Genomic DNA, 21,089 nt, shown 5'->3' on the forward strand with positions numbered 1-21,089 from the left:
TCTTATTGAAAGACTATGCAGTGAGTACTAATGACTTGGATTAAAGGCTGTTTCCAAACTCTAAAGTATGATATTGTTTATGAAAGTGACAGCAAATTAATGTGGTCACTTAATACTTTGAGAGTCATATTATATATTTATTTTAAGTTTTGCAACATCGGTGTGTTTCCTCTAAAATTTGCCAAGCTTTTAAAATTGAAGCTTCGCTTCCTCCCATTTCACTTTCCAGCTTTAGTACTGACTCCCATAGCCTGCCAACAACCTTTGAACATAGAACATTACAGCGCACTACAGGCCCTCTGGCCCTCCATGTTGCACCACCGTGTGAACCCAATCTGAAGCCCATCTAACCTACATTATTCCATTCTCGTCATATGTCTATCCAATGACCATTTAAATGCCCGTAGAGTTGGCGAGTCTATAACTGCTGCAGGCAGACCATGCCACACCCCTACTACTCTCTGAATAAAGAAACTACCTCTGACATCTGACCTATATATGTCACCCGTCAATTTAAGCTATGCCTCCTAGTGCTAGCCATCACCATCTGAGGAAAAAAGTTCTCACTGTTCACCTGATCTCACCCTCTGATTATCTTCTATGTCTGAATTAAGTCACCTCTCAACCTTCTTCTCGATAAAGTCCCTCAGCCTTTCCTCGTAAGACCTTCCCTCCATACCAGGCAACATCTTAGTAAATCTCCTATGAACCCTTTCCAAAGCTTCAACATCCTTTCTATAATATGGTGACCAGAACTGCATGCAATGCTCCCAAGTGTGGCCGCACCAGAGTTGTGAACAGCTTGAGCATGACCTCATGGTTCCGAAGCACCATCCCCCTACTAACAAAAGCTAACATACCAGATGCCTTCTTAACAACCTTATCAACCTGAGTGGCAACCTTGAGCTGAACTCAGAAGCATTGCATTTAGAATTTTGGCAAAAAAAAACTGATGAAATGCTGCTTGTCATTTATAATTATCACATATCACAAATTCATTTTATATTTTGCAACAGTTCTCATGATTTGATGTTAAACCCAAGTTAATAATACGTATTACTCTTTCACTCATTAACTGAATAACCATTAGGAAACTATTAAAATACTGCAGCAAAGCATGACATGTAGACTGCGTTTACTAGTCAGCACCAGTAGCTGTTCCACACGGTGTTCCCACAGTCCAAATGGTATTCTCGTTTAAAGACTACAGTCCAATTGTGCACAGTGACTAATGAGTGTTTGCAGATCATTTTCGACCCCGCCTCTTTCGCACAATACTGTACACATTTGACGTGACTGTTGAGCAACGTTTTAAGGTGCAAAAATCGAAGTCTCGTACTTCCGTGTAACGTCGCAGTAAAACCTCCACGTTCAGGTATGGAGGTATTTACCTTGAGGAGTTTGCTATTGGGGTGGCAGTGTTTGGTATTGCCGGTGTGGGGGCTGGATGGTTACACCGCAGCGGTCTATGAGCATGCAGCAGTGTTGAACCCACCCTGGAAAATCCCTTCCACACGTCAGGGGGCGCTGAGACACATGAAGAAAAACCTGGATATCTATCAGGAACAAGTCTTTGCAGCAAGTAAACAGGTAAATGAAGTTTGACCCCTTCGCCCAACACTAAAGCATTTTCTGGCCTTTGAAGTCGTGGCTTCATTATATTCCGATAACAATAGGGGGTCAGTGAAACAAATGCAGACGGTTATAGCAAAATATTCTGAGAAGAATAACAACATTTGAGCCAAACTTTCACATTGTAAAATATTTAATATAACTTTGCGTTCCATATTAGGGTTGTCTCTGGGCTATTAATGGGACAGCGTCCAAGGGAAAAAAAAAGTTTATTGCTCAATGCAAAATATCAGCAAGATGCCAGGAGAACAACTTTGGTCTCCTCTGGTGTCTTTACTGGGGCCTAGAATTACTGTCTCACTCTGTATTCAGCAGTGCACGAAATTTATTTGTATGATCACAGAATACTGTAATACAGCGACAAAAATGCATTTAATTCATTACACCCTTCGAAGGATTGATTCTAATTCGCCTAACTCCCTTGCTCTTCCTCCAATATATTTGTTGCAATTTTCACCTTGGATTAATTATCTGATACTATATTGAAGGTGGTTATTTGATTGCTCCCTTTCAGATAGTGCTTTGATCTGAAACGCAATGTAACTTGTTTTGTGGTGAATGCCTTGTCTTTTGCCAATTATTCTAAATGTGTGTCATCTAGTTACAGACCTCCTACTGGAAATAGGAACAAAAACTGAAATTGCTGGAAAGCTCAGCAGGTCTGTCAGCATCTGTGGAGAGAAATCAAAGGGTCACTGGCATTAACTCTGCTTTCTCTCCACGAATGTTGCCAGACCTGCTGACATTTTCCAGCAAATACTCTTTTTGTTTCTGATTTCCAGCATGCACAATTCTTCAGTCTTTTTTTTTGACCGGCGGAATTGTTTTTAACTTTTCACTGTATAAAACCTTGTCAAGATTTTGAACACCTTACTCTGGACTTCAGTGCCCCGAGGAGATAACTCCAGCCTCATTAGTCTCTCCATACAACTACAGTCTTCAGGCCAGGACCTGCCCCTCACTTGCTGGGCACTGCTGCTACTGGATGCTTCATCCTTCATCCTTCCCTCGGCCACTCTCCTGGTTTTAATGAAAGAAGAAGAGAAAGTGCAATAGTAAAAAGAAGGAAAGAACAAAGAAGACACCATCTGCAGTCCTCACTTTCGCTGAGTTGATCTTAATCTCAAAGAGGAAAGAAAGCAGACAGCAATGGACAAGCCCCAGGCTCAGCCCTGTTACTCTGCTGCCATCTATGTTCCTGCTCTCCTCAGACCCCATTAATCCCTTAGCTGCTATAAACCTATTATTTTTCTTAAATATATTCAATGACAGGATGTCCATAGACTTCTGTGATAGAGAATTCCCCAGGGTGACCATGCTCTGAGTGAAGAAATGTCTGAGCAAATTACTGAAGATGCTAGAATCTGACCTGTTGGTCATGTTAAATTGCCCATAGTGCTAGGTGCATTAGTCAGAGGGAAATGGGTCTGGGTGGGTTACTCTTCGGAGGGTCAGTGTGGACCTGTTGGGCAAAGTGACCTGTTTCCACACCTTAGGGGAATCTAATCTGAAAACAAAAAAATGCTGGAGAACAGTGGAGAGTCCAGGTGAGTGTTTATCAAAGCTGACGTGAAGTGTGGAGGGGATGACATTTTGCAATGGTGGGGGAAGGGGTGGAGTTCCGGGGGAGAAATGGTGTTGACAGTGCAGATTAAATGTTTGGAATGTGAGAATGGCAGAACAATACTGTCAACTTGGAAAGAAAATACACTGTTACTGGAGTTGGTGGAGGTGAGAGAGGACATTGATGACAGAGAATGCAACAAGTTAAGCTAAAATAAAGGGAGAGTTGTGAACCCATCCATTTCTTCCCTTTCTTTTAGCTGTACTTATCTATCCCCCAAATGTAGACTCACCAAGAACTGCAGTAAGCCATCCATACTCCTGTACTCCAACCCTCTCGCAATGAAGGCCAATGTACTATTTCTTCCTAACTGCTTGCTGCATCTTAATGCATGCTTTCAATGATCAGTGTACAAAGACACCCAGCTCCGACATTCCAACATCAGCCAATCTGCCTTTCCTCCTGAAGTGGATAACATTTCACATTTTTAATTGTTGCGCTGAATCTGGCGTGCATTTGTCCACTCTCTCTGAAGTCTCTGGAGGTCTTCCTCAATACTTACACTCCCACCTAGGTTTGAGTCATTGATAATTTGGAAACATTGCACTTGATTACTATTGATAAATATTGTGAACAACTAGGACCCAATGCCTGCAGTAACCCAGTTGTCATTTCCTTCCCCTTTGAAAATGACCCAATATTCCTACTGTCTGTTTCCTACCTGCTATCCAGTTCTCAATCCATTTCAGTATACTATCACCAATCCCATGTGCATTGGTTTTGCACTGTCGCCTGTTGGGCAGGAAGTTATCAAGCTTTTTGAAAATGAATATGATAATAATTTATTTGGCATGGACATAGGTCTTGCAATCTCTGGAGAACCTCAGCACCATCCTACCAATTTTATTTGTTTGTTCATGGGATGCAGACATCACTGGCATAGTCAGCATTAATTGCCCATTGCTAATAGCTCTGGAGAAGGTGGTGGTAAGGTACCTTTTTTGAACTTGTGAAGTCCTTGGAGTTTAGGGGCACCTACTGTTAGGGAGTTCCAGGATTTTGACCTAATGACAGTGAAGGAATATTTCCCATTCAGGATGGTGTGTGGCATAGAAGAAAACTTTCAGGTGGTATTAATACCAAGCTGAAGGTCCTTCTAGGTGATAGATATTTGCTAGATTTGGTTTGTGCTATTGGAGGAGCCTTGGTGACTTACTGCAGTGCATCATGGAGATGTTACACCCTGCTTCACTATATGCTGGGCTGGAGGAAGTGAATGGCATCATATCCACAAGCAATCGAGCAGGCACTCCCCCTGGGTGGTGTCAAGCTTCATGACTGTCAATGGGGCTGCAGCCATCCAGGCAACTGGGGCGTCTTCCATCACACTCCTGACTCGTGCCCTGTAGAAGGTGGACAGGTTCAAGGGAATGAGGAGGTGAGTTAGGTTCCTAGCCTCTGAATCTCTAGCTCTTAAAAATGATGTATTTGCATGGCTAGTCTAGTTATATTACTGGTTTATGTTAACTTGCAGGAGATGGATGCTTAAGAAATTTGTATTTTAGAGTGTTCTTTATAATTGCAATTTTGCTAATGCATCAAATTATTATTATGATTTATAGGGAGCCAAGATAATTGTATTTCCAGAGGATGGTCTCCAAGGCTTTCAGTTCAACAGGACTTCCATTTTTCCCTATTTGGAACCTATTCCAGATCCTAATGTTGTTCACTGGAATCCCTGCCTGCATCCAACTGTATATAATGGGACAGAGGTAGGAGCTGTACAAAGATCAACTTGTTACATCTTATGAATTCTTACAGCTTTTATGGAACTCTTATTACATATAAATACACAACACTGATGCTATTTTATCAAGAAAACTTTGCAAATGGTTGGCATGTATTATTTGAAATATTAAGATTTGAGGTGCCGGTGTTGGACTGGGGTGGATGAAGTTAAAAACCAAATTATTCCAACAGGTTTATTTGAAAGTACAAGCTTTTGCAGTGCTGTTTCCTTGTCAGGTGCTTCCAAATAAACCTGTTGGACTATAACCTGGTGTTGTGAGGTTTTTAACTTTGAAATACTAAATTCACTTTATAAATTTCTATAAATTTTACAGGACAGTCTCTTTAGAAATTCCTTGTATCTCAGGAGTTGGGTTGGAGCCTATGACTTTTTGAGAGGGCCTATACACGCAGAAGGATGATTTACTAGATTTTGTTGAAGAAAAAAGCCAAGATATGCAATTATTGCACTGCTTCCAGTTTTAATGTGGTGTAGTTTAGTTCCCATCCCTCGTGACACACATGTTCATCTAGCTACTTCATATTGATATGGAACTTCGTATTGTACAGTTTCACTGATGTTGGTTCTATAGAAACAGAGAGATTAGGAGCTGCAGTAAGCCACTCACCCCACTCAGCCCACTGTGCCATTCAAAATGATCGTAAACAGTGTGTTTCAGCTCTCTCCTTCTACCCTGTGATGATTAACATTTGGAATTTTACAATGGTATTGATTTCGATGGGGTCACATTGCTAAATCATGCTACGGGCATGCGAGCTTTCTTGCTAGGAATGTGCATTGGGCATTAAGGTGCACACCCTTCCATAATGGATAGAAACATTACAGAAGTTCCAATATGCACTTGCAGCAGGAAATTTGGCCCAACGATTTAATTATTAATAGAAGAACAAAATGCTAAGGGCATTAGCATAAGTAAAAGTATTTCAAACAAATGAATGAATATTCACCTTCAAAAAAATTAACATTCCTACTCTCTTTCCACGAGGTCTGACTATAGTGCAATTAAATTTTAGATTGCTAACATGTACCAATTTTACAAAAATAATTTCTCAAGTTTTGGATTTTGTCTCTCCTATTCAATTTGTTGTCAAGTTATTTTTTGAAGGTGGCATGAACTTGGTTTGACGGGGGTTGGGTCTCATTGGTTCCATGCACTGTCACAGAAATGAAGTGGGAATGCAGTGAAGGATGTGAATTTCATTGCACAACTTCATACATCCCAGCCCAATTCCAAGACAGGAAGAATGAGGCAGTGCTATATTTAAAAAGCATCCTTTTAAAAGTGGTTTTAGTAGTCCATAATTTGTAGAGATGCACTTTAACGTTTAGCCATCCTAAAAATGTTCATTTTAGACACAGTATAAATCAGATGTCCAGTTTTAACCCTGCAATTTCTACTATCATGATCACATTTTTTCTCTACAATAATTGCAATTTTGCTAATGTATCAAATTATTATTTATGTTTTGCACTGGATTCAGCAGTTTTTGTTTTAACTGTTTCGTGTTAAAATGTAGCAAGTCCTGGAGCAGAGGTCTTCATCAACTCTCAGTAACAAGTCTGGAACTTCGAGATCCAAATAAAATTGTGTTCCTTTCTTGAATTAATAATTAATAATATTACATTTTTTATTAAATATAAGAAGAATTAGTAACATTTCATATAGTTAAAAATAAGAGGCGAGTCCAAAAAGAAGGATTTAAAAAGCACAGAGACAGATCAGTCTCTGAATTATTCACGAAGAAGGGATGGTTGAATGTTGCAGCCCTTGCACTGGTGGTTATTGTCAAAAAGTGTGGTGCTAGAAAAGCACAGCCGGTCAGGCAGCATCTGAGGAGCAGGAGAGTCAACGTTTTGAGCAGAAGTTCTTCATCAGGAATGTCCTGATGGGGGTGTGGAGGTTATTGGTAATGTTAATGCTGGTGAACAGTGGTCTTCATGATCTTTTAGGTAAAAACAATGACTGCAGATGCTGAAAACCAAATACTGGATTAGTGGTGCTGGAAGAGCACAGCAGTTCAGGCAGCATCCAACGAGCAGCGAAATCGACGTTTCGGGCAAAAGCCCTTCATCAGGAATAAAGGCAGTGAGCCTGAAGCATGGAGAGATAAGCTAGAGGAGGGTGGGGGTGGGGAGAAAGTAGCATAGAGTACAATGGGTGAGTGGGGGAGGAGATGAAGGTGATAGGTCAAGAAGGAGAGGGTGGAGTAGATAGGCGGAAAAGAAGAAAGGCAGGTCGGACAAGTCAAGGAGGCAGTAACTGAGCTGGAAGTTTGAAACTAGGATGAGGTGGGGGAAGGGGAAATGAGGAAGCTGTTGAAGTCCACATTGATGCCCTGGGGTTGAAGTGTTCCGAGGTGGAAGATGAGGCGTTCTTCCTCCAGGCGTTCATGATCTTTTAGTTTTGCAGATTCTCTCTTTAGTTGAGATTTTCTAATTCTGAAGCCTTTTGACCATAATTGAATTTCAGCATTCAGGGTGAGACAGAGTCCTTTGTCCTCCTGTTTCCTTTTGTCAAACTGGGTCACAGCACTCTGGTGAGAGAGGGCCTTTACCTGTAACACTAGGACAGCTACAGGATACTTTCCTGACTATGACTTCACAGTCTGCTTCCGATCAAACCCAGGTGAGTGCAAAGAACAGTGTTCAGTCCCACTAATTCACATAAAGGAAAATGCTAGTAATTAAGTGCCACCAATTCAGAAATACTCGTTTCTTTTCATTTACGACCACAAAGATGTAGATGCAGGAGCTGAAGGAGGCCATTCAAGCCATCGAGTTTGCCTGCCATTAAACAAGGTTGTGGCTGATCTCATAACCCTCGACTGCTTTTTGCTTTCTCCCATAATTCTTGATTCCTTCCACCTCAGCCTTCAATATCTTTCACAACCAGCCTCGACAACCTTGGCAATTCCACAAATTCATAATCACATGAGAGAAGAATTCTTTCTCCTTTCTATCTTGAATGTGTTATCCATTATTCCGAGATGATGCCTTTTGCTGCTCAGCTGTCCCAAAGGGGAAATAACCTCTCTGCATCTATCCTGTCAAGTCATTGAATCAACAAAGTTGTCTATCATTCTTCTAACTTCCAATCAGTAGAAGCCAAAATTTATTTGACCTCTCCTCAAAAGACAGTCCTTCCATACCTGATATCAGCTAAATGAAGTGGACTGCCTTCAATGCCAGTATATCCTTCCTTAGATAAGGAACCCAATACTCTTTGTTCACAATATTCCAGCTGTAGTCTGAGTATTGCTTGGGTCATTTTAGCAAAACCTCACTAATTTTATACTCCATTCCCCCCAAAATAAAGACCAACCTTCCATTCCCTTCCCTGTTATCCACTGAACGTAGATGTTCACTTTTTTATGATTCATACATAAGGACTCCCAAGACATACTGTTTTGTAGCTTTCTGCAGTCTTTCTTTCTTTAAATAATATTCAGCTCCTCTACTCTTCCTGCCAAAGTGCATAGCCTCACATTTTCTGATGTTATATTCCATCTGCAAAGTTTTTGATCAGTCATGTAACCTGTCTATATCCCTCTGCAGACTCTTTGTGTGTTCTTCACCACTTGCCTTCCCATCTATATTTGTGTCATGCACAAACCTGGCTACAGTATATTAACTTTGCTTATACAAGTCATTAATGTATATTGAAAATAATAGTGGCCCCAGCACTGATCTCTACAGCAGTCCACTAGTTGCAGGTTGTCATCCTGAAAATGTCCCCCATTAATCTCAATACTATCTTCTGTCAGTTAGCCAATCCTCTATCCACATTAATATACTACCTACAAAACCACAGGATCTTACCTTATTAAATAGCCTTATGTGCAATGCCTTCTTTCAGAGAATCCAAATATATTATGTCCACTGCTTACCCTTTATCTATCGTACTTGTTAATTAGAGTCATAGAGATGTACAGCATGGAAACAGACCCTTCGGTCCAACCCATCCATGCCGACCAGATATCCCAACCCAATCTAGTCCCACCTGCCAGCACTCGGCCCATATTCCTCCAAAGCCTTCCTATTCATATACCCATCCAAATGCCTCTTAAATATTGCAGTTGTACCAGCCTCCACCATGGCAGCTCATTCCATACACAAACCATCCTCTGCACGAAAACGTTGCCCCTTAGGTCTCTTTTATATCTTTCCCTTCTCACCCTAAACCTATGCCCTCTGGTTCTGGACTCCCCAACCCCAGGGAAAAGACTTTGTCTATTTATCCTATCTATGCCCTCATAATTTTGTAAACCTCTATAAGGTCACCCCTCAGCCTCCGACACTCCAGGGAAAACAGCCCCAGCCTGTTCAGCCTCTCCCTATAGCTCAAATCCTCCAACCCTGGCAACATCCTTGTAAATCTTTTCTGAACCCTTTCAAGTTTCACAACATCTTTCCGATAGGAAGGAGACCAGAATTGCATGCAATATTCCAACAGTGGCCTAACCAATGTCCTGTACAGCCGCAACATGACCTCCCAACTCCTGTACTCAATACTCTGACCAACAAAGCAAAGCATACCAAATGCCTTCTTCACTATCCTATCTACCTGCGACTCCACTTTCAAGGAGCTATGAACCTGCACTCCAAGGTCTCTTTGTTCAGCAACACTCCCTAGGACCTTACCATTAAGTGTATAAGTCCTGCTAAGATTTGCTTTCCCAAAATGCAGCACCTCACATTTATCTGAATTAAACTCCATCTGCCAATTCTCAGCCTATTGGCCCATCTGGTCAAGATCCTGTTGTAATCTGAGGTAACCCTCCTCGCTGTCCACCATACCTCCAAGTTTGGTGTCATCTGCAAACTTACTAACTATACGTCTTATGGTCGCATCCAAATCATTTATGTAAATGACAACAAGTAGAGGTCCCAGCACCGATCCTTGTGGCACTCCACTGGTCACAGGCCTCCAGTCTGAAAAACAACCCTCCACCACCACCCTCTGTCTTCTACCTTTGAGCCAGTTCTGTATCCAAATGGCTAGTTCTCCCTGTACCCCATGAGATCTAACCTTGCTAATCAGTCTCCCATGGGGAGCCTTGTCAAACGCCTGACTGAAGTCCATATAGATCACATCTACTGCTCTGCCCTCATCAGTCTTCTTTGTTACTTCTTCAAAAAACTCAAACAAGTTTGTGAGACATGATTTCCCACGCACAAAGCCATGTTGACTATCCCTAATCAGTCCTTGCCTTTCCAAATACACATATACACCTGTCCCTCAGGATTCCCTCCAACAACTTGCCCACCACCGAGGTCAGGCTCACCGGTCTATAGTTCCCTGGCTTGTCCTTACCGCCCTTCTTAAACAGTGTCACCACGTTTGCCAACCTCCAGTCTTCTGGCACCTCTCCTGTGACTATCGATAATACAAATATCTCAGCAAGAGGCCCAGCAATCACTTCTCTAGCTTCCCACAGAGTTCTCGGGTACACCTGATCAGGTCCTGGGGATTTATCCACTTTTAACCGTTTCAAGGCATCCAGCACTTCCTTCTCTGTAATCTGGACATTTTGCAAGATGTCACCATCTATTTCCCTGCAGTCTATATCTTCCATATCCTTTTCCACAGTAAATACTGATGTAAAATATTCATTTAGTATCTCCCCCATTTTCTGTGGCTCCACACAAAGGCCGCCTTGCTGATCTTTGAGGGGGCCTATTCTCTCCCTAGTTACCCTTTTGTCCTTAATATATTTGTAAAAACCCTTTGGATTCTGCTTAATTCAATTTGCCAAAGCTATCTCATGTCCCCGTTTTGCCTTCCTGATTTCCCTCTTAAGTATACTCCTACTTTCTTTATACTCTTCTAAGGATTCACTCGATCTATCCTTTCTATACCTGACATATGCTACCTTCTTTTTCTTAACCAAACCCTCAATTTCTTTAGTCATCCAGCATTGCCTATACTTACCAGCCTTCCCTTTCTCCCTGACAGGAATATACTTTCTCTGGATTCTTGTTATCTCATTTCTGAAGGCTTCCCATTTTCCAGCCGGCCCTCTACCTGCGAATATCTGCCTCCAATCAGCTTTCGAAAGTTCTTGCCTAATACCGTCAAAATTGGCCTTTCTCCAATTTAGAACTTCAACTTTTAGATCTGGTCTATCCTTTTCCATCACTATTTTAAAACGAATAGAATTATGGTCACTGGCCCCAAAGTGCTCCCCCACTGACACCTCAGTCACCTGCCCTGCCTTATTTCCCAAGAGTAGGTCAAGTTTTGCACCTTCTCTAGTGGGTGCATCCACATACTGAATCAGAAAATTGTCTTGTACACACTTAAGAAATTCCTCTTCATCTAACATTTAACACTATGGCAGTCCCAGACTATGTTTAGAAAGTTAAAATCCCCTACTATAAGTACCCTATTATTCTTACAGATAGCTGAGATCCCCTTAGAAGTTTGTTTCTCAATTTCCCTCTGACTATTAGGGGGTCTATAATACAAACCCAATAAGGTGATCATCCCTTTTTTATTTCTCAGTTCCACCCAAATAACTTCTCTGGATGTATTTCCAGGAATATCCTCCCTCAGTACAGCTGTAATCCTATCCCTTATCAAAAATGCCACTCCCCCTCCTCTCTTGCCTCCCTTTCTATCCTTCCTGTAGCAGTTGTATCCTGGAACATTAAGCTGCCAGTTCTGCCCATCCCTGAGCCATGTTTCTGTAATTGCTATGATATCCCAGTCCCATGTTCCTAACCATGCCCTGAGCTCACCTGCCTTCCCTGTTCGGCCCCTTGCATTGAAATAAATGCAGTTTAATTTATTAGTCCTACCTTGTCCCTGCCTGCCCTGACTGTTTGATTCACTTCTGTTCTCAGCTGTACCCGTCTCAGATTGATCTCTTTCCTCACTATCTCCCACCCTCCCCCACTTTACTAGTTTAAATCCTCCTGAGCAGTTCTAGCAAATTTCCCTGCCAGTATATTAGTCCCCTTCCAATTTAGGTGCAACCGTCCTTCTTGTACAGGTCACTTCTACCCCAAAAGTGATTCCAATGATCCAAAAGTGTGAATCCTTCTCCCATACACCAGCTCCTCAGCCATGCATTCATCTGCTCTATCCTCCTGTTCCTGCCCTCAGTAGCTCGTAACACTGGGAGTAATCCAGATATTACTATCCTTGAGGACCTCCTTTTTAAATTTCTGCGTAACTCTATGTATTCTCCCTTCAGAGTCTCAATCTTTTCCCTTCCAATGTTGTTGGTTCCAATGTAGACAATGACCTCCTGCTGGCCCCTCTCCCCCGTGAGAACATTCTGCACCCTCTCTGAGACATCCTTGATCCTGGCACCAGGGAAACAACACACCATTCTGCTTTTTCTCTGCTGGCCACAGTAACATCTGTCTGTACCTCTGACTACAGAATCCCCTAATACAATTGATCTCATGGAAGCCAACATACCCCTCGTTGCATTAGAGCCAGTCTCAATACCAGAAACTTGGCTGTTCGTACTATGTTCCCCTGAGAATCCATCACCCCCTACATTTTCCAAAACAGCATACCTGTTTGAAATGGTTATATCCACAAAAGTTAACCCATCTATGTGATTGTATCTGAGTCTTCCCCCCCGCCCTTCCTATATCTGCCATCCGTCACATTCTGTTGCTGTTGCAAATTCCTCATCGCTTCTATCTGTCTCTCCAACCAATCTACTCGATCTGATAAGATTCGCATTCAACAGCATTTATGACAGATATGATCCGCAGTAACCCTTAAACCCTCTTTAAACTCCTACATCTGACAAGAAGTACATATCACTGCAAAGGCCATTTTTGCTCCTTCACATTCTACAGAAAATAACAGCCAAGTTTCTGGTGTTGAGACTGGCTCTAATGCAACGAGGGGTACGTCGTCTTCCAAGAGATCATTTATATTAGGGGATTCTGTAGTCAGAGATACAGACAGATGTTTCTGTGGTCTTATTCCTCTACAAACACTGCCCAGGTTAACTTAATAGCTATGGCTTATATTTTAAGTTTAATCAAGAGACTTATCTCCAAAAACATATAATCAAGAAAGAATCCACTATACTCACTACTGTAGCCTTTCTCTTGGACAGACTTAAAACAACAATTAACTTATCTGATTCTGTGCTGTGAACTTCGCCCAACAGTTCCTCCAAGATTAGTTGTGAATTTCACTGTTTGTTAATTTTCCCAGATGCACTCCGATGTCCAGTGATACACGAATTCAAACAGCAAATGCGGTATCTGTGCAGGTTCTCGTTCTCCCTCTCTCTCTCTCTCTCTCTCTCTCTCTCTCTGTCTCTGTCTCTCCTGCACTGTTCTCACCATGTGCTTCCTTTGTCTGCTGTTCTCTCTTTTAAACTGCTGTTGTTTTGACTTTTTTCCCCCAAAGTTCCAAAACAATGCAACAGCATATCAAACAGTAATTGCTGCTCCTGGAATTCGAGGAAATCACCTCCAACCCCTAAGATACCTCAAAAAAAAGGAGCAGCTCTTACAGCCAGAAATTTTTCCCATCTTCCATCTTGGATTACCCAGATTTCTCAATGACTTCAAATAAATTGGTGAGGCATGATTCTCCTGAGAATTTAGTCTCTTGTGGCACAGTGGTAGTTACCCTAACTCTGACCCAGGAGATCCAGATTCGAGTTTGACCTGCTCCAGAGTGTGTTTATAACAACATCGCTGAACGGGTTGATTTGAAGAGTATCTGCAATCCAGAGCATCAGAAAGCATGATTTGAAAGGTAAGATTGTGTTTAACTGCTCCTCCAATCCACTTTCCCTATTCTTTCAGCGATCCACCTGAAATTTGCTCTGGTATTCTCTGAATTATAGCTCAAGACGGGATTGAGTCACTGTTTAGTTAAGTAAACCATAGCCTTAAATACCCTTTGGCAAGGAATGAGAGGTCTTTTTCACAGAGAAAAGCATCAAATAGTTTCTTATTCTTTAATTCTGTTGAAGTAAAATGTACATTTATTCTAAAATTCACCAATGTTTTCATATCAATTGTAGGTGCTTCTTCAGCTGAGCTGTATGGCAAGGAATGGCAATATGTACTTGGTTGCAAACATGGGAGAGAGACAAACCTGTGAGCAAAGCGATCCCAAATGTCCACCCGATGGAAGATATCACTTTAACACAAATGTGGTTTTTGATGCTGAAGGCACTCTCATTGCAAAATACCGGAAGTGGAACCTTTACTTTGAACATGCTTATGACACACCCAAAACAGTGCAACACGTCATCTTTAATACATCATTTGCTGGAAGATTTGGCATCTTTACTTGCTTTGATATATTGTTCTATGAGCCAGCAGTAAGTTTAATTGAGAATTATGGTGTAAAACAAATTGTATTTCCTACAGCCTGGATGAACCAGTTGCCCCTCTTATCTGCCGTACAGTTTCATCAAGCATTTGCTACTGCATTTGGGATCAATCTTTTCGCAGCCAATCAGCATCATCCGGAATACAATATGACAGGAAGTGGTATCTACACCCCGTTAGATTTCCCCTATTATTACAACTCTGAGAGCAGTGAAAGTAAACTTCTTGTGGCCAAGGTCCCTATAATCACATCCCTTCAAAATCACAGCCTACAACCTGAGGCGACGGCAGCACTTCTTGAAGGGGACAATTATTTTGAAGCTTTTGTCCTTCAGAAGAAGGGAGGAAAGCAGGAACAAATTGGCCCAATGGAAAGAAATGATCCTGGTGATATTTTTCATAATATCATGATGTATGATAATTACACATTTATCCCTTTGACAGATTTAAAAGGTAACCTGCACATCTGTTCCAACACCCTCTGTTGCCATGTAGCCTACAAACGTAGCAATTGTACAGACGGTAATCTGTATGCATTAGGAGTCTATGATGGGCTTCATACAATGCATGGCACTTATTACACACAAGTGTGTGCCTTGGTGAAGTGTGCAGGCTCCAGTTATGACACGTGTGGACAAAGTGTTACAACTGCCTCTGATATCATAGACTTTGGATTATGGGGGAATTTCAGCACAACCCATATTTATCCAGAAATATTGGCGGATAAGATGAAAATTTATCGTGCAGATACCAGAGGATGGGCTAACAGTAATTATTATATGATCAAGAAGGGGATGTCAGCAGGTCTTATCACTGCAGCACTCTATGGAAGGTGGTATGAGAAAGATTGTTGTTGTTGAGTTCTCTGTCTAAATGTAGCTGTTAGTGATAATTCACTAAAATACAGGAATCTTACGTATCATTTTACTATGAAGTGATCAAAAAAGGGGTTTCTGAGTATTCCTCATCTAGGTTGAGGATTGCATCCTATACTGTTGACAGAATATTTACTACTGAATTCAGGAACTGTGGAAAAGCAGGGATGTTTAGGAATCCCAAGTACAGAAAACATTAAAAAGCCAGTGGACAGATCCCAAAAAGTGTAATAGGCCAATGGAATGTTGACCATTATCTCAAAGTTTGTGGAATATCAAGGATGGAAATAATAGTCCTGTACATACTGCCCCGATTCTACCCCATTAACAGTCCTGCCAGCTTTCCTAAGGGATAACTTGGGAAGGATATATTTTTATTTCAGGAGGTATGGTGCCAGACTGATGCTGGTGCTAATGGTGTTAAAGAATGAGGATAGATTGTACTGTCAAACTTTGTATTCTTTTTGAATATAGAAAATGAAGGTGCAAAGCAATTGCAATGTTTAAGATCATTTAAAAGGACTGTTAGACTAGATAAGATATTTCCTCCTCTGCTGGTGGTACCCAGAACAAGGCAACACAATCATAACCTTAGAGGCAGGCTGTTCAGGCATCATGTCAGGAAGAAATCTTGACAGAAAGAAGTGAGAAAGTATGAAACTCCCCCCAAAAAAGGTGAAGTCACCTGAAAATTTCAAAATTCTGATTGATTAAAAAGACCATGAGATATAGGAGCCAAATTAGGCCATTCAGCCTATTGAATCTGCTCTGCCATTCGATCATGGCTGATAAGTTTCTCAACACCATTCTCCTGCCTTCTCCCTGGAACCTTTGATGCCCTTACTAATCAAAACCTAATTGTCTCTGTCTTAACTACACTCAATATTTGTTAGGTAAGCTATCAAGACTTCAAGATGAAAAAGATGGACTTAAGATACAGATCACCCACAGTCTAAATGAATGGGCAGAACAGACTGGAAGGATTGACTGTCCTACTCCTGTCACTGTGTCCTCTGATGCTTAGGATTGAAAGAAATTATAAAGTCAATTAAACAGCATTATTGTAAACAGCTTGTACAGGCTTTATGCTTTTGTGCTGTGATAACTTTAAATATTTCAGTACTTACAAAGCAGAGGCAGGAAATAGTATACAACAATACAACCTATTACCTTCTGAGCTCGGGATATGAATAAGTGAATGAGGTAAATATTCTATTGTTAATACAGGTAAATCCTCAAAGCAAATGTCTTTTTGCATGATAAATGTGTTGCTTTTATCTTTTCAATTTTACCACTCCAGTTGTATTTGAGTGCTTCTGGAAATTGATCTTGCCAGGGTTGAATATATTTCTGGAATCAAAGTGTGGAAACATCAAAGACAAGCTTTTCAAAGAGTGAATACATACAAATACTAATATCTTACATTGCTTACATCTGCATGAAGCCATCGGGCGTCTAATTATATGTTTAACTCACTGCCAAGATACTTCACCTAAGCTTGTGTTGGGGGGAGTGTGTGGAATGTAAGCTTTGACCAAGAATTAGATTTACTGACACGCCTACAGATAGATTTGCCTGAGTTTTGCTTCAGCAATTAGTTTTTATTACAATGGGAAAGATATGTGATAGCCAATGATCCATGTCTGTGCTTAACCGGGGAAATCAATGGATACCAATAGGACTTGTAAACTGAAATGATCAGCACTTCCCAAAATGTTGTAACATCATCTCCTGCATTGTTTTTCTTAAAGAAGAAAAGGTACCTTACAGTAAAGTTCAGGAAATAGGTTCACTGACCTGTTTCTCTGGGGAACTTATTTTTCATTTAATTTTTGGAGATAAATGGAAACATTTGCTATAATACTGCAACAAAATATTGACATAAATAGTACAAAATTGAATACAAGCACAATGGGAACAGTTTTCCTGTGACAAGCATTTTGGCATCACGTCTAACATGTTACACATTCCTCCAGGATGCCTGAGTGAAGGGAATGTGAATTATTGGCATATGCAACAAACTCAGGCTAAGGCCCATTTGTCAAATGAAACAAGAAGGGGTTATGATTAGTCCTTTTCCTGCTGTATTCTGCTGCTTCAACAGTGATATGCCCTTATCACAAGATCAGGAGTGAGATTTTTCGCTGATAATTCCAGTTTAGTTGGTAACTGTCTTATGATAATGAAACAGGCTTTGGATAAAATCCAGATGTACGTTGAGAACTGGCAGATAACATTTGCCCGCTAGATTCTCTGCTATTGCTGGATGATCATCAAGCGAAAGCCAAACCACCAGCTCTACCCTTCAATGCATCAACGTTACTTGGTCACCTGACATCACTGACTTGGCTCAGTCACCACTGAGGCAAGGCTTTGTGGGATTGGCCGAAATAACATTGTGGCTCTAAGAGCAGTGCGGAGGTTTTCCACCTGGTATCTTTTTAACAGCAAAACTTCTGAAAGACATCTCATAGGAGTGACACTGAAATATTTGAGTTGATATGCGCTGGAAAAGCACAGCAGGTCAGGAAGCATCCTTTGAGGAGACATTAAACAGGTAACCTAAATTGTCAAAGGGAGAGGTTTTAACATGAGTCTTTAAAGCAGGACAGAGGTGCAGAGACATTTGAGTGTGGGAATTTGAAATCTCAGACATTTGAAGGAATGGCTGCCTATGCTGGAAAAATGAGAGTGACACATGTTCGAATGTTGAAGGGGATTACTGAAATAGTGAAAAGCAAGACGGTGGGTGACGTTTAAAGTAGGAGTGAATATTTCATTGTTGAGGCATTACTCGGAAGACAAGTGATTACTGAACAAATTTAGTGAGAGTCTAGGAAGCGGGCAGCTATGTTATGGATAAGTTCAAGGTTTATAGAGGGTAGAGTGTGGGTGGCATAAAAGGAATGGGTGAGAATAGTTGTATGTGGATATAATAAAGGCACAGATCAGCATTTCAGCAGCAGAGGAAAGTGATGTGATAGTGGTAGGCATCAGCAGTCTTTCTCCCAGAGAGGATGCAGCTCAGGTCGGTGTAAAATAGGAATCAAGATTGTAAACAGGCTGGACAGAATCAGAGAGTGATCAGGGAGAGGGAAAGAGTTTCAGCTTCAAGATGATGACATAACACTTGGTGTTGTATTGTTGCCAATCAGAAGATTGGAGATGGTTGAAAGCAGCCCGGCCGGTCAGTATCTTGTTACTGTGCAAGGGTTTGTTAGATGGCTGATGTTTTTGGAGAACAGTTAGGAGCTGCTTTAAGTATTTGGCAGTTGCCTACATTTAACCCACTGTTCTAGGCACTTGACCCTACCAAGTGCCTGGCCTGAGCAAACATTGCTAAAAGAGTATTCAAATGACATGGGCTAGCAAGTTTCTGTATTGTTTAACCTGGATAAACTCTCATGCAACTCAGAAACCTACAAACCCCCCATCAAGGGTACTATAACTAAGACAGAAGTCCACCGCCCCTCTCATTACTTTACGAGTCACAACCTGAATACAAGTATTTCATCCAGTTTTCGATATAGCCAATCATATCATAGCCAATCTAAATAATTCCAATTTGAGCTGGGCAGTAACTTCAGTGATATACTATGGCTCTTGTTTTCCATTTCAGCTTCGGACACAGGAAGACATCCTGTCTCTATCCCATGCATTTTGCTTCCAGTTGGAAATGGGATAACTTCAAACATCTCATACACCTTGGTCACTGAAAAGTAACTTAGAAGCCACAGCGTGATCAATCACATCATTCTATTTGGATTGGTCTACGCTCAGCAAAATTAATTGGTTTAAGGGACTCCTGATCAATCTCTAATTGGCTCTAATGGGTGATGGACAGTGACTGACTTTCTCCTGACCAGCTCCTTAAGGTGTCAATTATCCATGGGTTTGAAATGTTCTTTACATTTTCATTAAAGGAAGGAGCATTTGTAGTCAGCACTGCAAGATTGTAAGTTTGTGCTCATGTCTCAATCCTCACTTAATTCTAGCAAAGTTCCTATGACACCAGACATTTAACAATCACCATTTGTTTTTCCCATTGTCATCAACTAATTAGTTTTTTCACTATGTTGGAATGCTTGGAATTTTACTTTTATCTTTTAAAGGGAAAAGTTAGAATATCAGAGCTACATAAAAAATAACAGAAAATACGAATCTCAACAAATTCTCATACAGGATATGATAAAGTCTAAAAGGTAATAGAGCTGCAAACTTACACAGTGTTACAAAGTTAACTCAAGTATAGATGTTGCATTTAAGCAAAAGGTGCTCTTCTGAACAAATCAAAACAAATCAAAATCTAGAACAAGGGCACAGCTACAGTTATGATTTCTTGTTAAGGGCTAATGCGCTAATAATACTTTGTCTTATACAACCTTGGAAGTCTGATTACATCAGCTAACTTAGAGGCCCTTCAGCTTCTATAATATTAGGTTACTGTCTTCACTTTATTCACAATCTCATTGTACAATTCTTTGTCAAGTGAAACCAAGCAGAGTCACATGATGTCAAAGTGTGAAGATCTGCATTGGCTTTAGTTGAGCAGAATAATATATTAGGTTAATCAATAAATATACTTTAATCGTGAGATTATAACTAAATTAAAATCGTAAAATGTTAGCTTCCCACTTAATCTGCCTGTTGTGCTTTTTAAATTGGGTTCTGAAATGAGAGAAGTTTTTCAGGATAGTGAAGGTGGTATTTGCCTTAATAGGTCAGTGCATTTGAGTATTGGAGCTGGGAGGTCATGTTGCGGCTGTACAGAACATTGGTTAGGCCACTTTTGGAATACAATGCACAATTCTGGTCTCATTGCTATAGGAAGGATGTTGTGAAACTTGAACGGGTTCATAAAAATTTACAAGGATGTTGCAAAGGTTGGAGTACTTGAGCTTCAGGAAGAGGCTGAACAGGCTGGGGCTGTTTTTCCTGGAGTGTTGGAGACTGAGGGGTGACCTTATAGAGGTTTATAAACTCATGAGGGGTATAGATAATGGTAATGGTAGCTGTCTTTTCCCTAGGATAGGGGATTTCAGGACTAGGGGGTACATTTTTGGGTTGAGAGGAGAAAGATTTAAAAAGGACATGATGGGCAATTTCTTTTACCCAGAGAATGGTTCGTATGTGGAATGAACTTCCTGAGGAAGTGGTGAACAATTACAATGTTTAGACAAGACATTTAGATAAGTACAAATTAGGAAAGGTCTGGAGGGATATGGACCAGAAACAGACAGGTGGGACTAGTTTAGTTTGGGATTATGTTTGGCATGGACTGTTTGGACAGAAGAGTCTGTTTCTGTGCCTTATGACTCAATGAGGGACATGGACAGGGTGTATAGCCAAGATCTTTTCCCCAGCATAGGGAAGTCCAAAACAAGAGAGTGTAGGTCCCTTTTAAATCTTTCCCTTTTCACCTAACGGGCAAACTCTTCACAGAGCATGGTGTGTATATGGAACAAGCTGCGAAACATTTAAAAGGCATCTGAATGGGTATATGAATAGGAAGGGTTTAAAGGGATACGGGCCAAGTGCTGGCAGGTGGGACTAGATTAGGATAGGGATATCTGGTCAGCACGGATGAGTTGGACTGAAGGGTTTGTTTCCGTGCTGTACGTCTATAATCACTTTGAGTCTAACAGTGTTTTGCAAGGATTTCTGCACATTTTGAAGAAGTGAGTAAACAGACCCTGCTGGAAACCATCAACTATACGGCAATTTGAACAAGCAATAATTGAAGTGGTTGCAGATGAACTGAAGCTGAGGGGTTTTATATTTGGATGGAGCTCTGGTTTACAACAAGAACTAGACAAGTGACCAGGTGTCAGTGATAGGCTAAAGACCTTTGACAATGAACATGTGATTGGTTCTTGAATAACTG

The 21,089-nt window shown here is 41.0% G+C and overlaps 1 protein-coding gene across 1 annotated transcript; it reads left to right on the plus strand.

Annotated features, from left to right (window-relative positions):
* Nucleotides 1-1,198: 1,198 nt before the first annotated feature.
* On the plus strand, nucleotides 1,199-16,956 carry LOC140480606 (biotinidase-like). The gene is made up of 3 exons (XM_072575698.1): nucleotides 1,199-1,590; nucleotides 4,819-4,968; nucleotides 14,018-16,956. The coding sequence occupies exons 1-3, from the start codon at nucleotides 1,378-1,380 to the stop codon at nucleotides 15,188-15,190; spliced, it is 1,536 nt and encodes a 511-aa protein (XP_072431799.1). The 5' UTR covers nucleotides 1,199-1,377; the 3' UTR covers nucleotides 15,191-16,956.
* The last annotated feature ends 4,133 nt before the right edge of the window (nucleotides 16,957-21,089 follow it).

This window comes from Chiloscyllium punctatum, chromosome 8, assembly GCF_047496795.1.
Source record: "Chiloscyllium punctatum isolate Juve2018m chromosome 8, sChiPun1.3, whole genome shotgun sequence".
Classification (NCBI taxonomy): domain Eukaryota; kingdom Metazoa; phylum Chordata; class Chondrichthyes; order Orectolobiformes; family Hemiscylliidae; genus Chiloscyllium; species Chiloscyllium punctatum.

Bases quoted from the DNA above. Each gene is read 5' to 3' on its own strand.
- LOC140480606 (XM_072575698.1), top strand. From the start codon at position 1,378: ATGGAGGTATTTACCTTGAGGAGTTTGCTATTGGGGTGGCAGTGTTTG. The intron at 1,591-4,818 runs GTAAATGAAGTT...TATGATTTATAG, and splicing joins TCTTTGCAGCAAGTAAACAG to GGAGCCAAGATAATTGTATT. The intron at 4,969-14,017 runs GTAGGAGCTGTA...TATCAATTGTAG, and splicing joins CTGTATATAATGGGACAGAG to GTGCTTCTTCAGCTGAGCTG.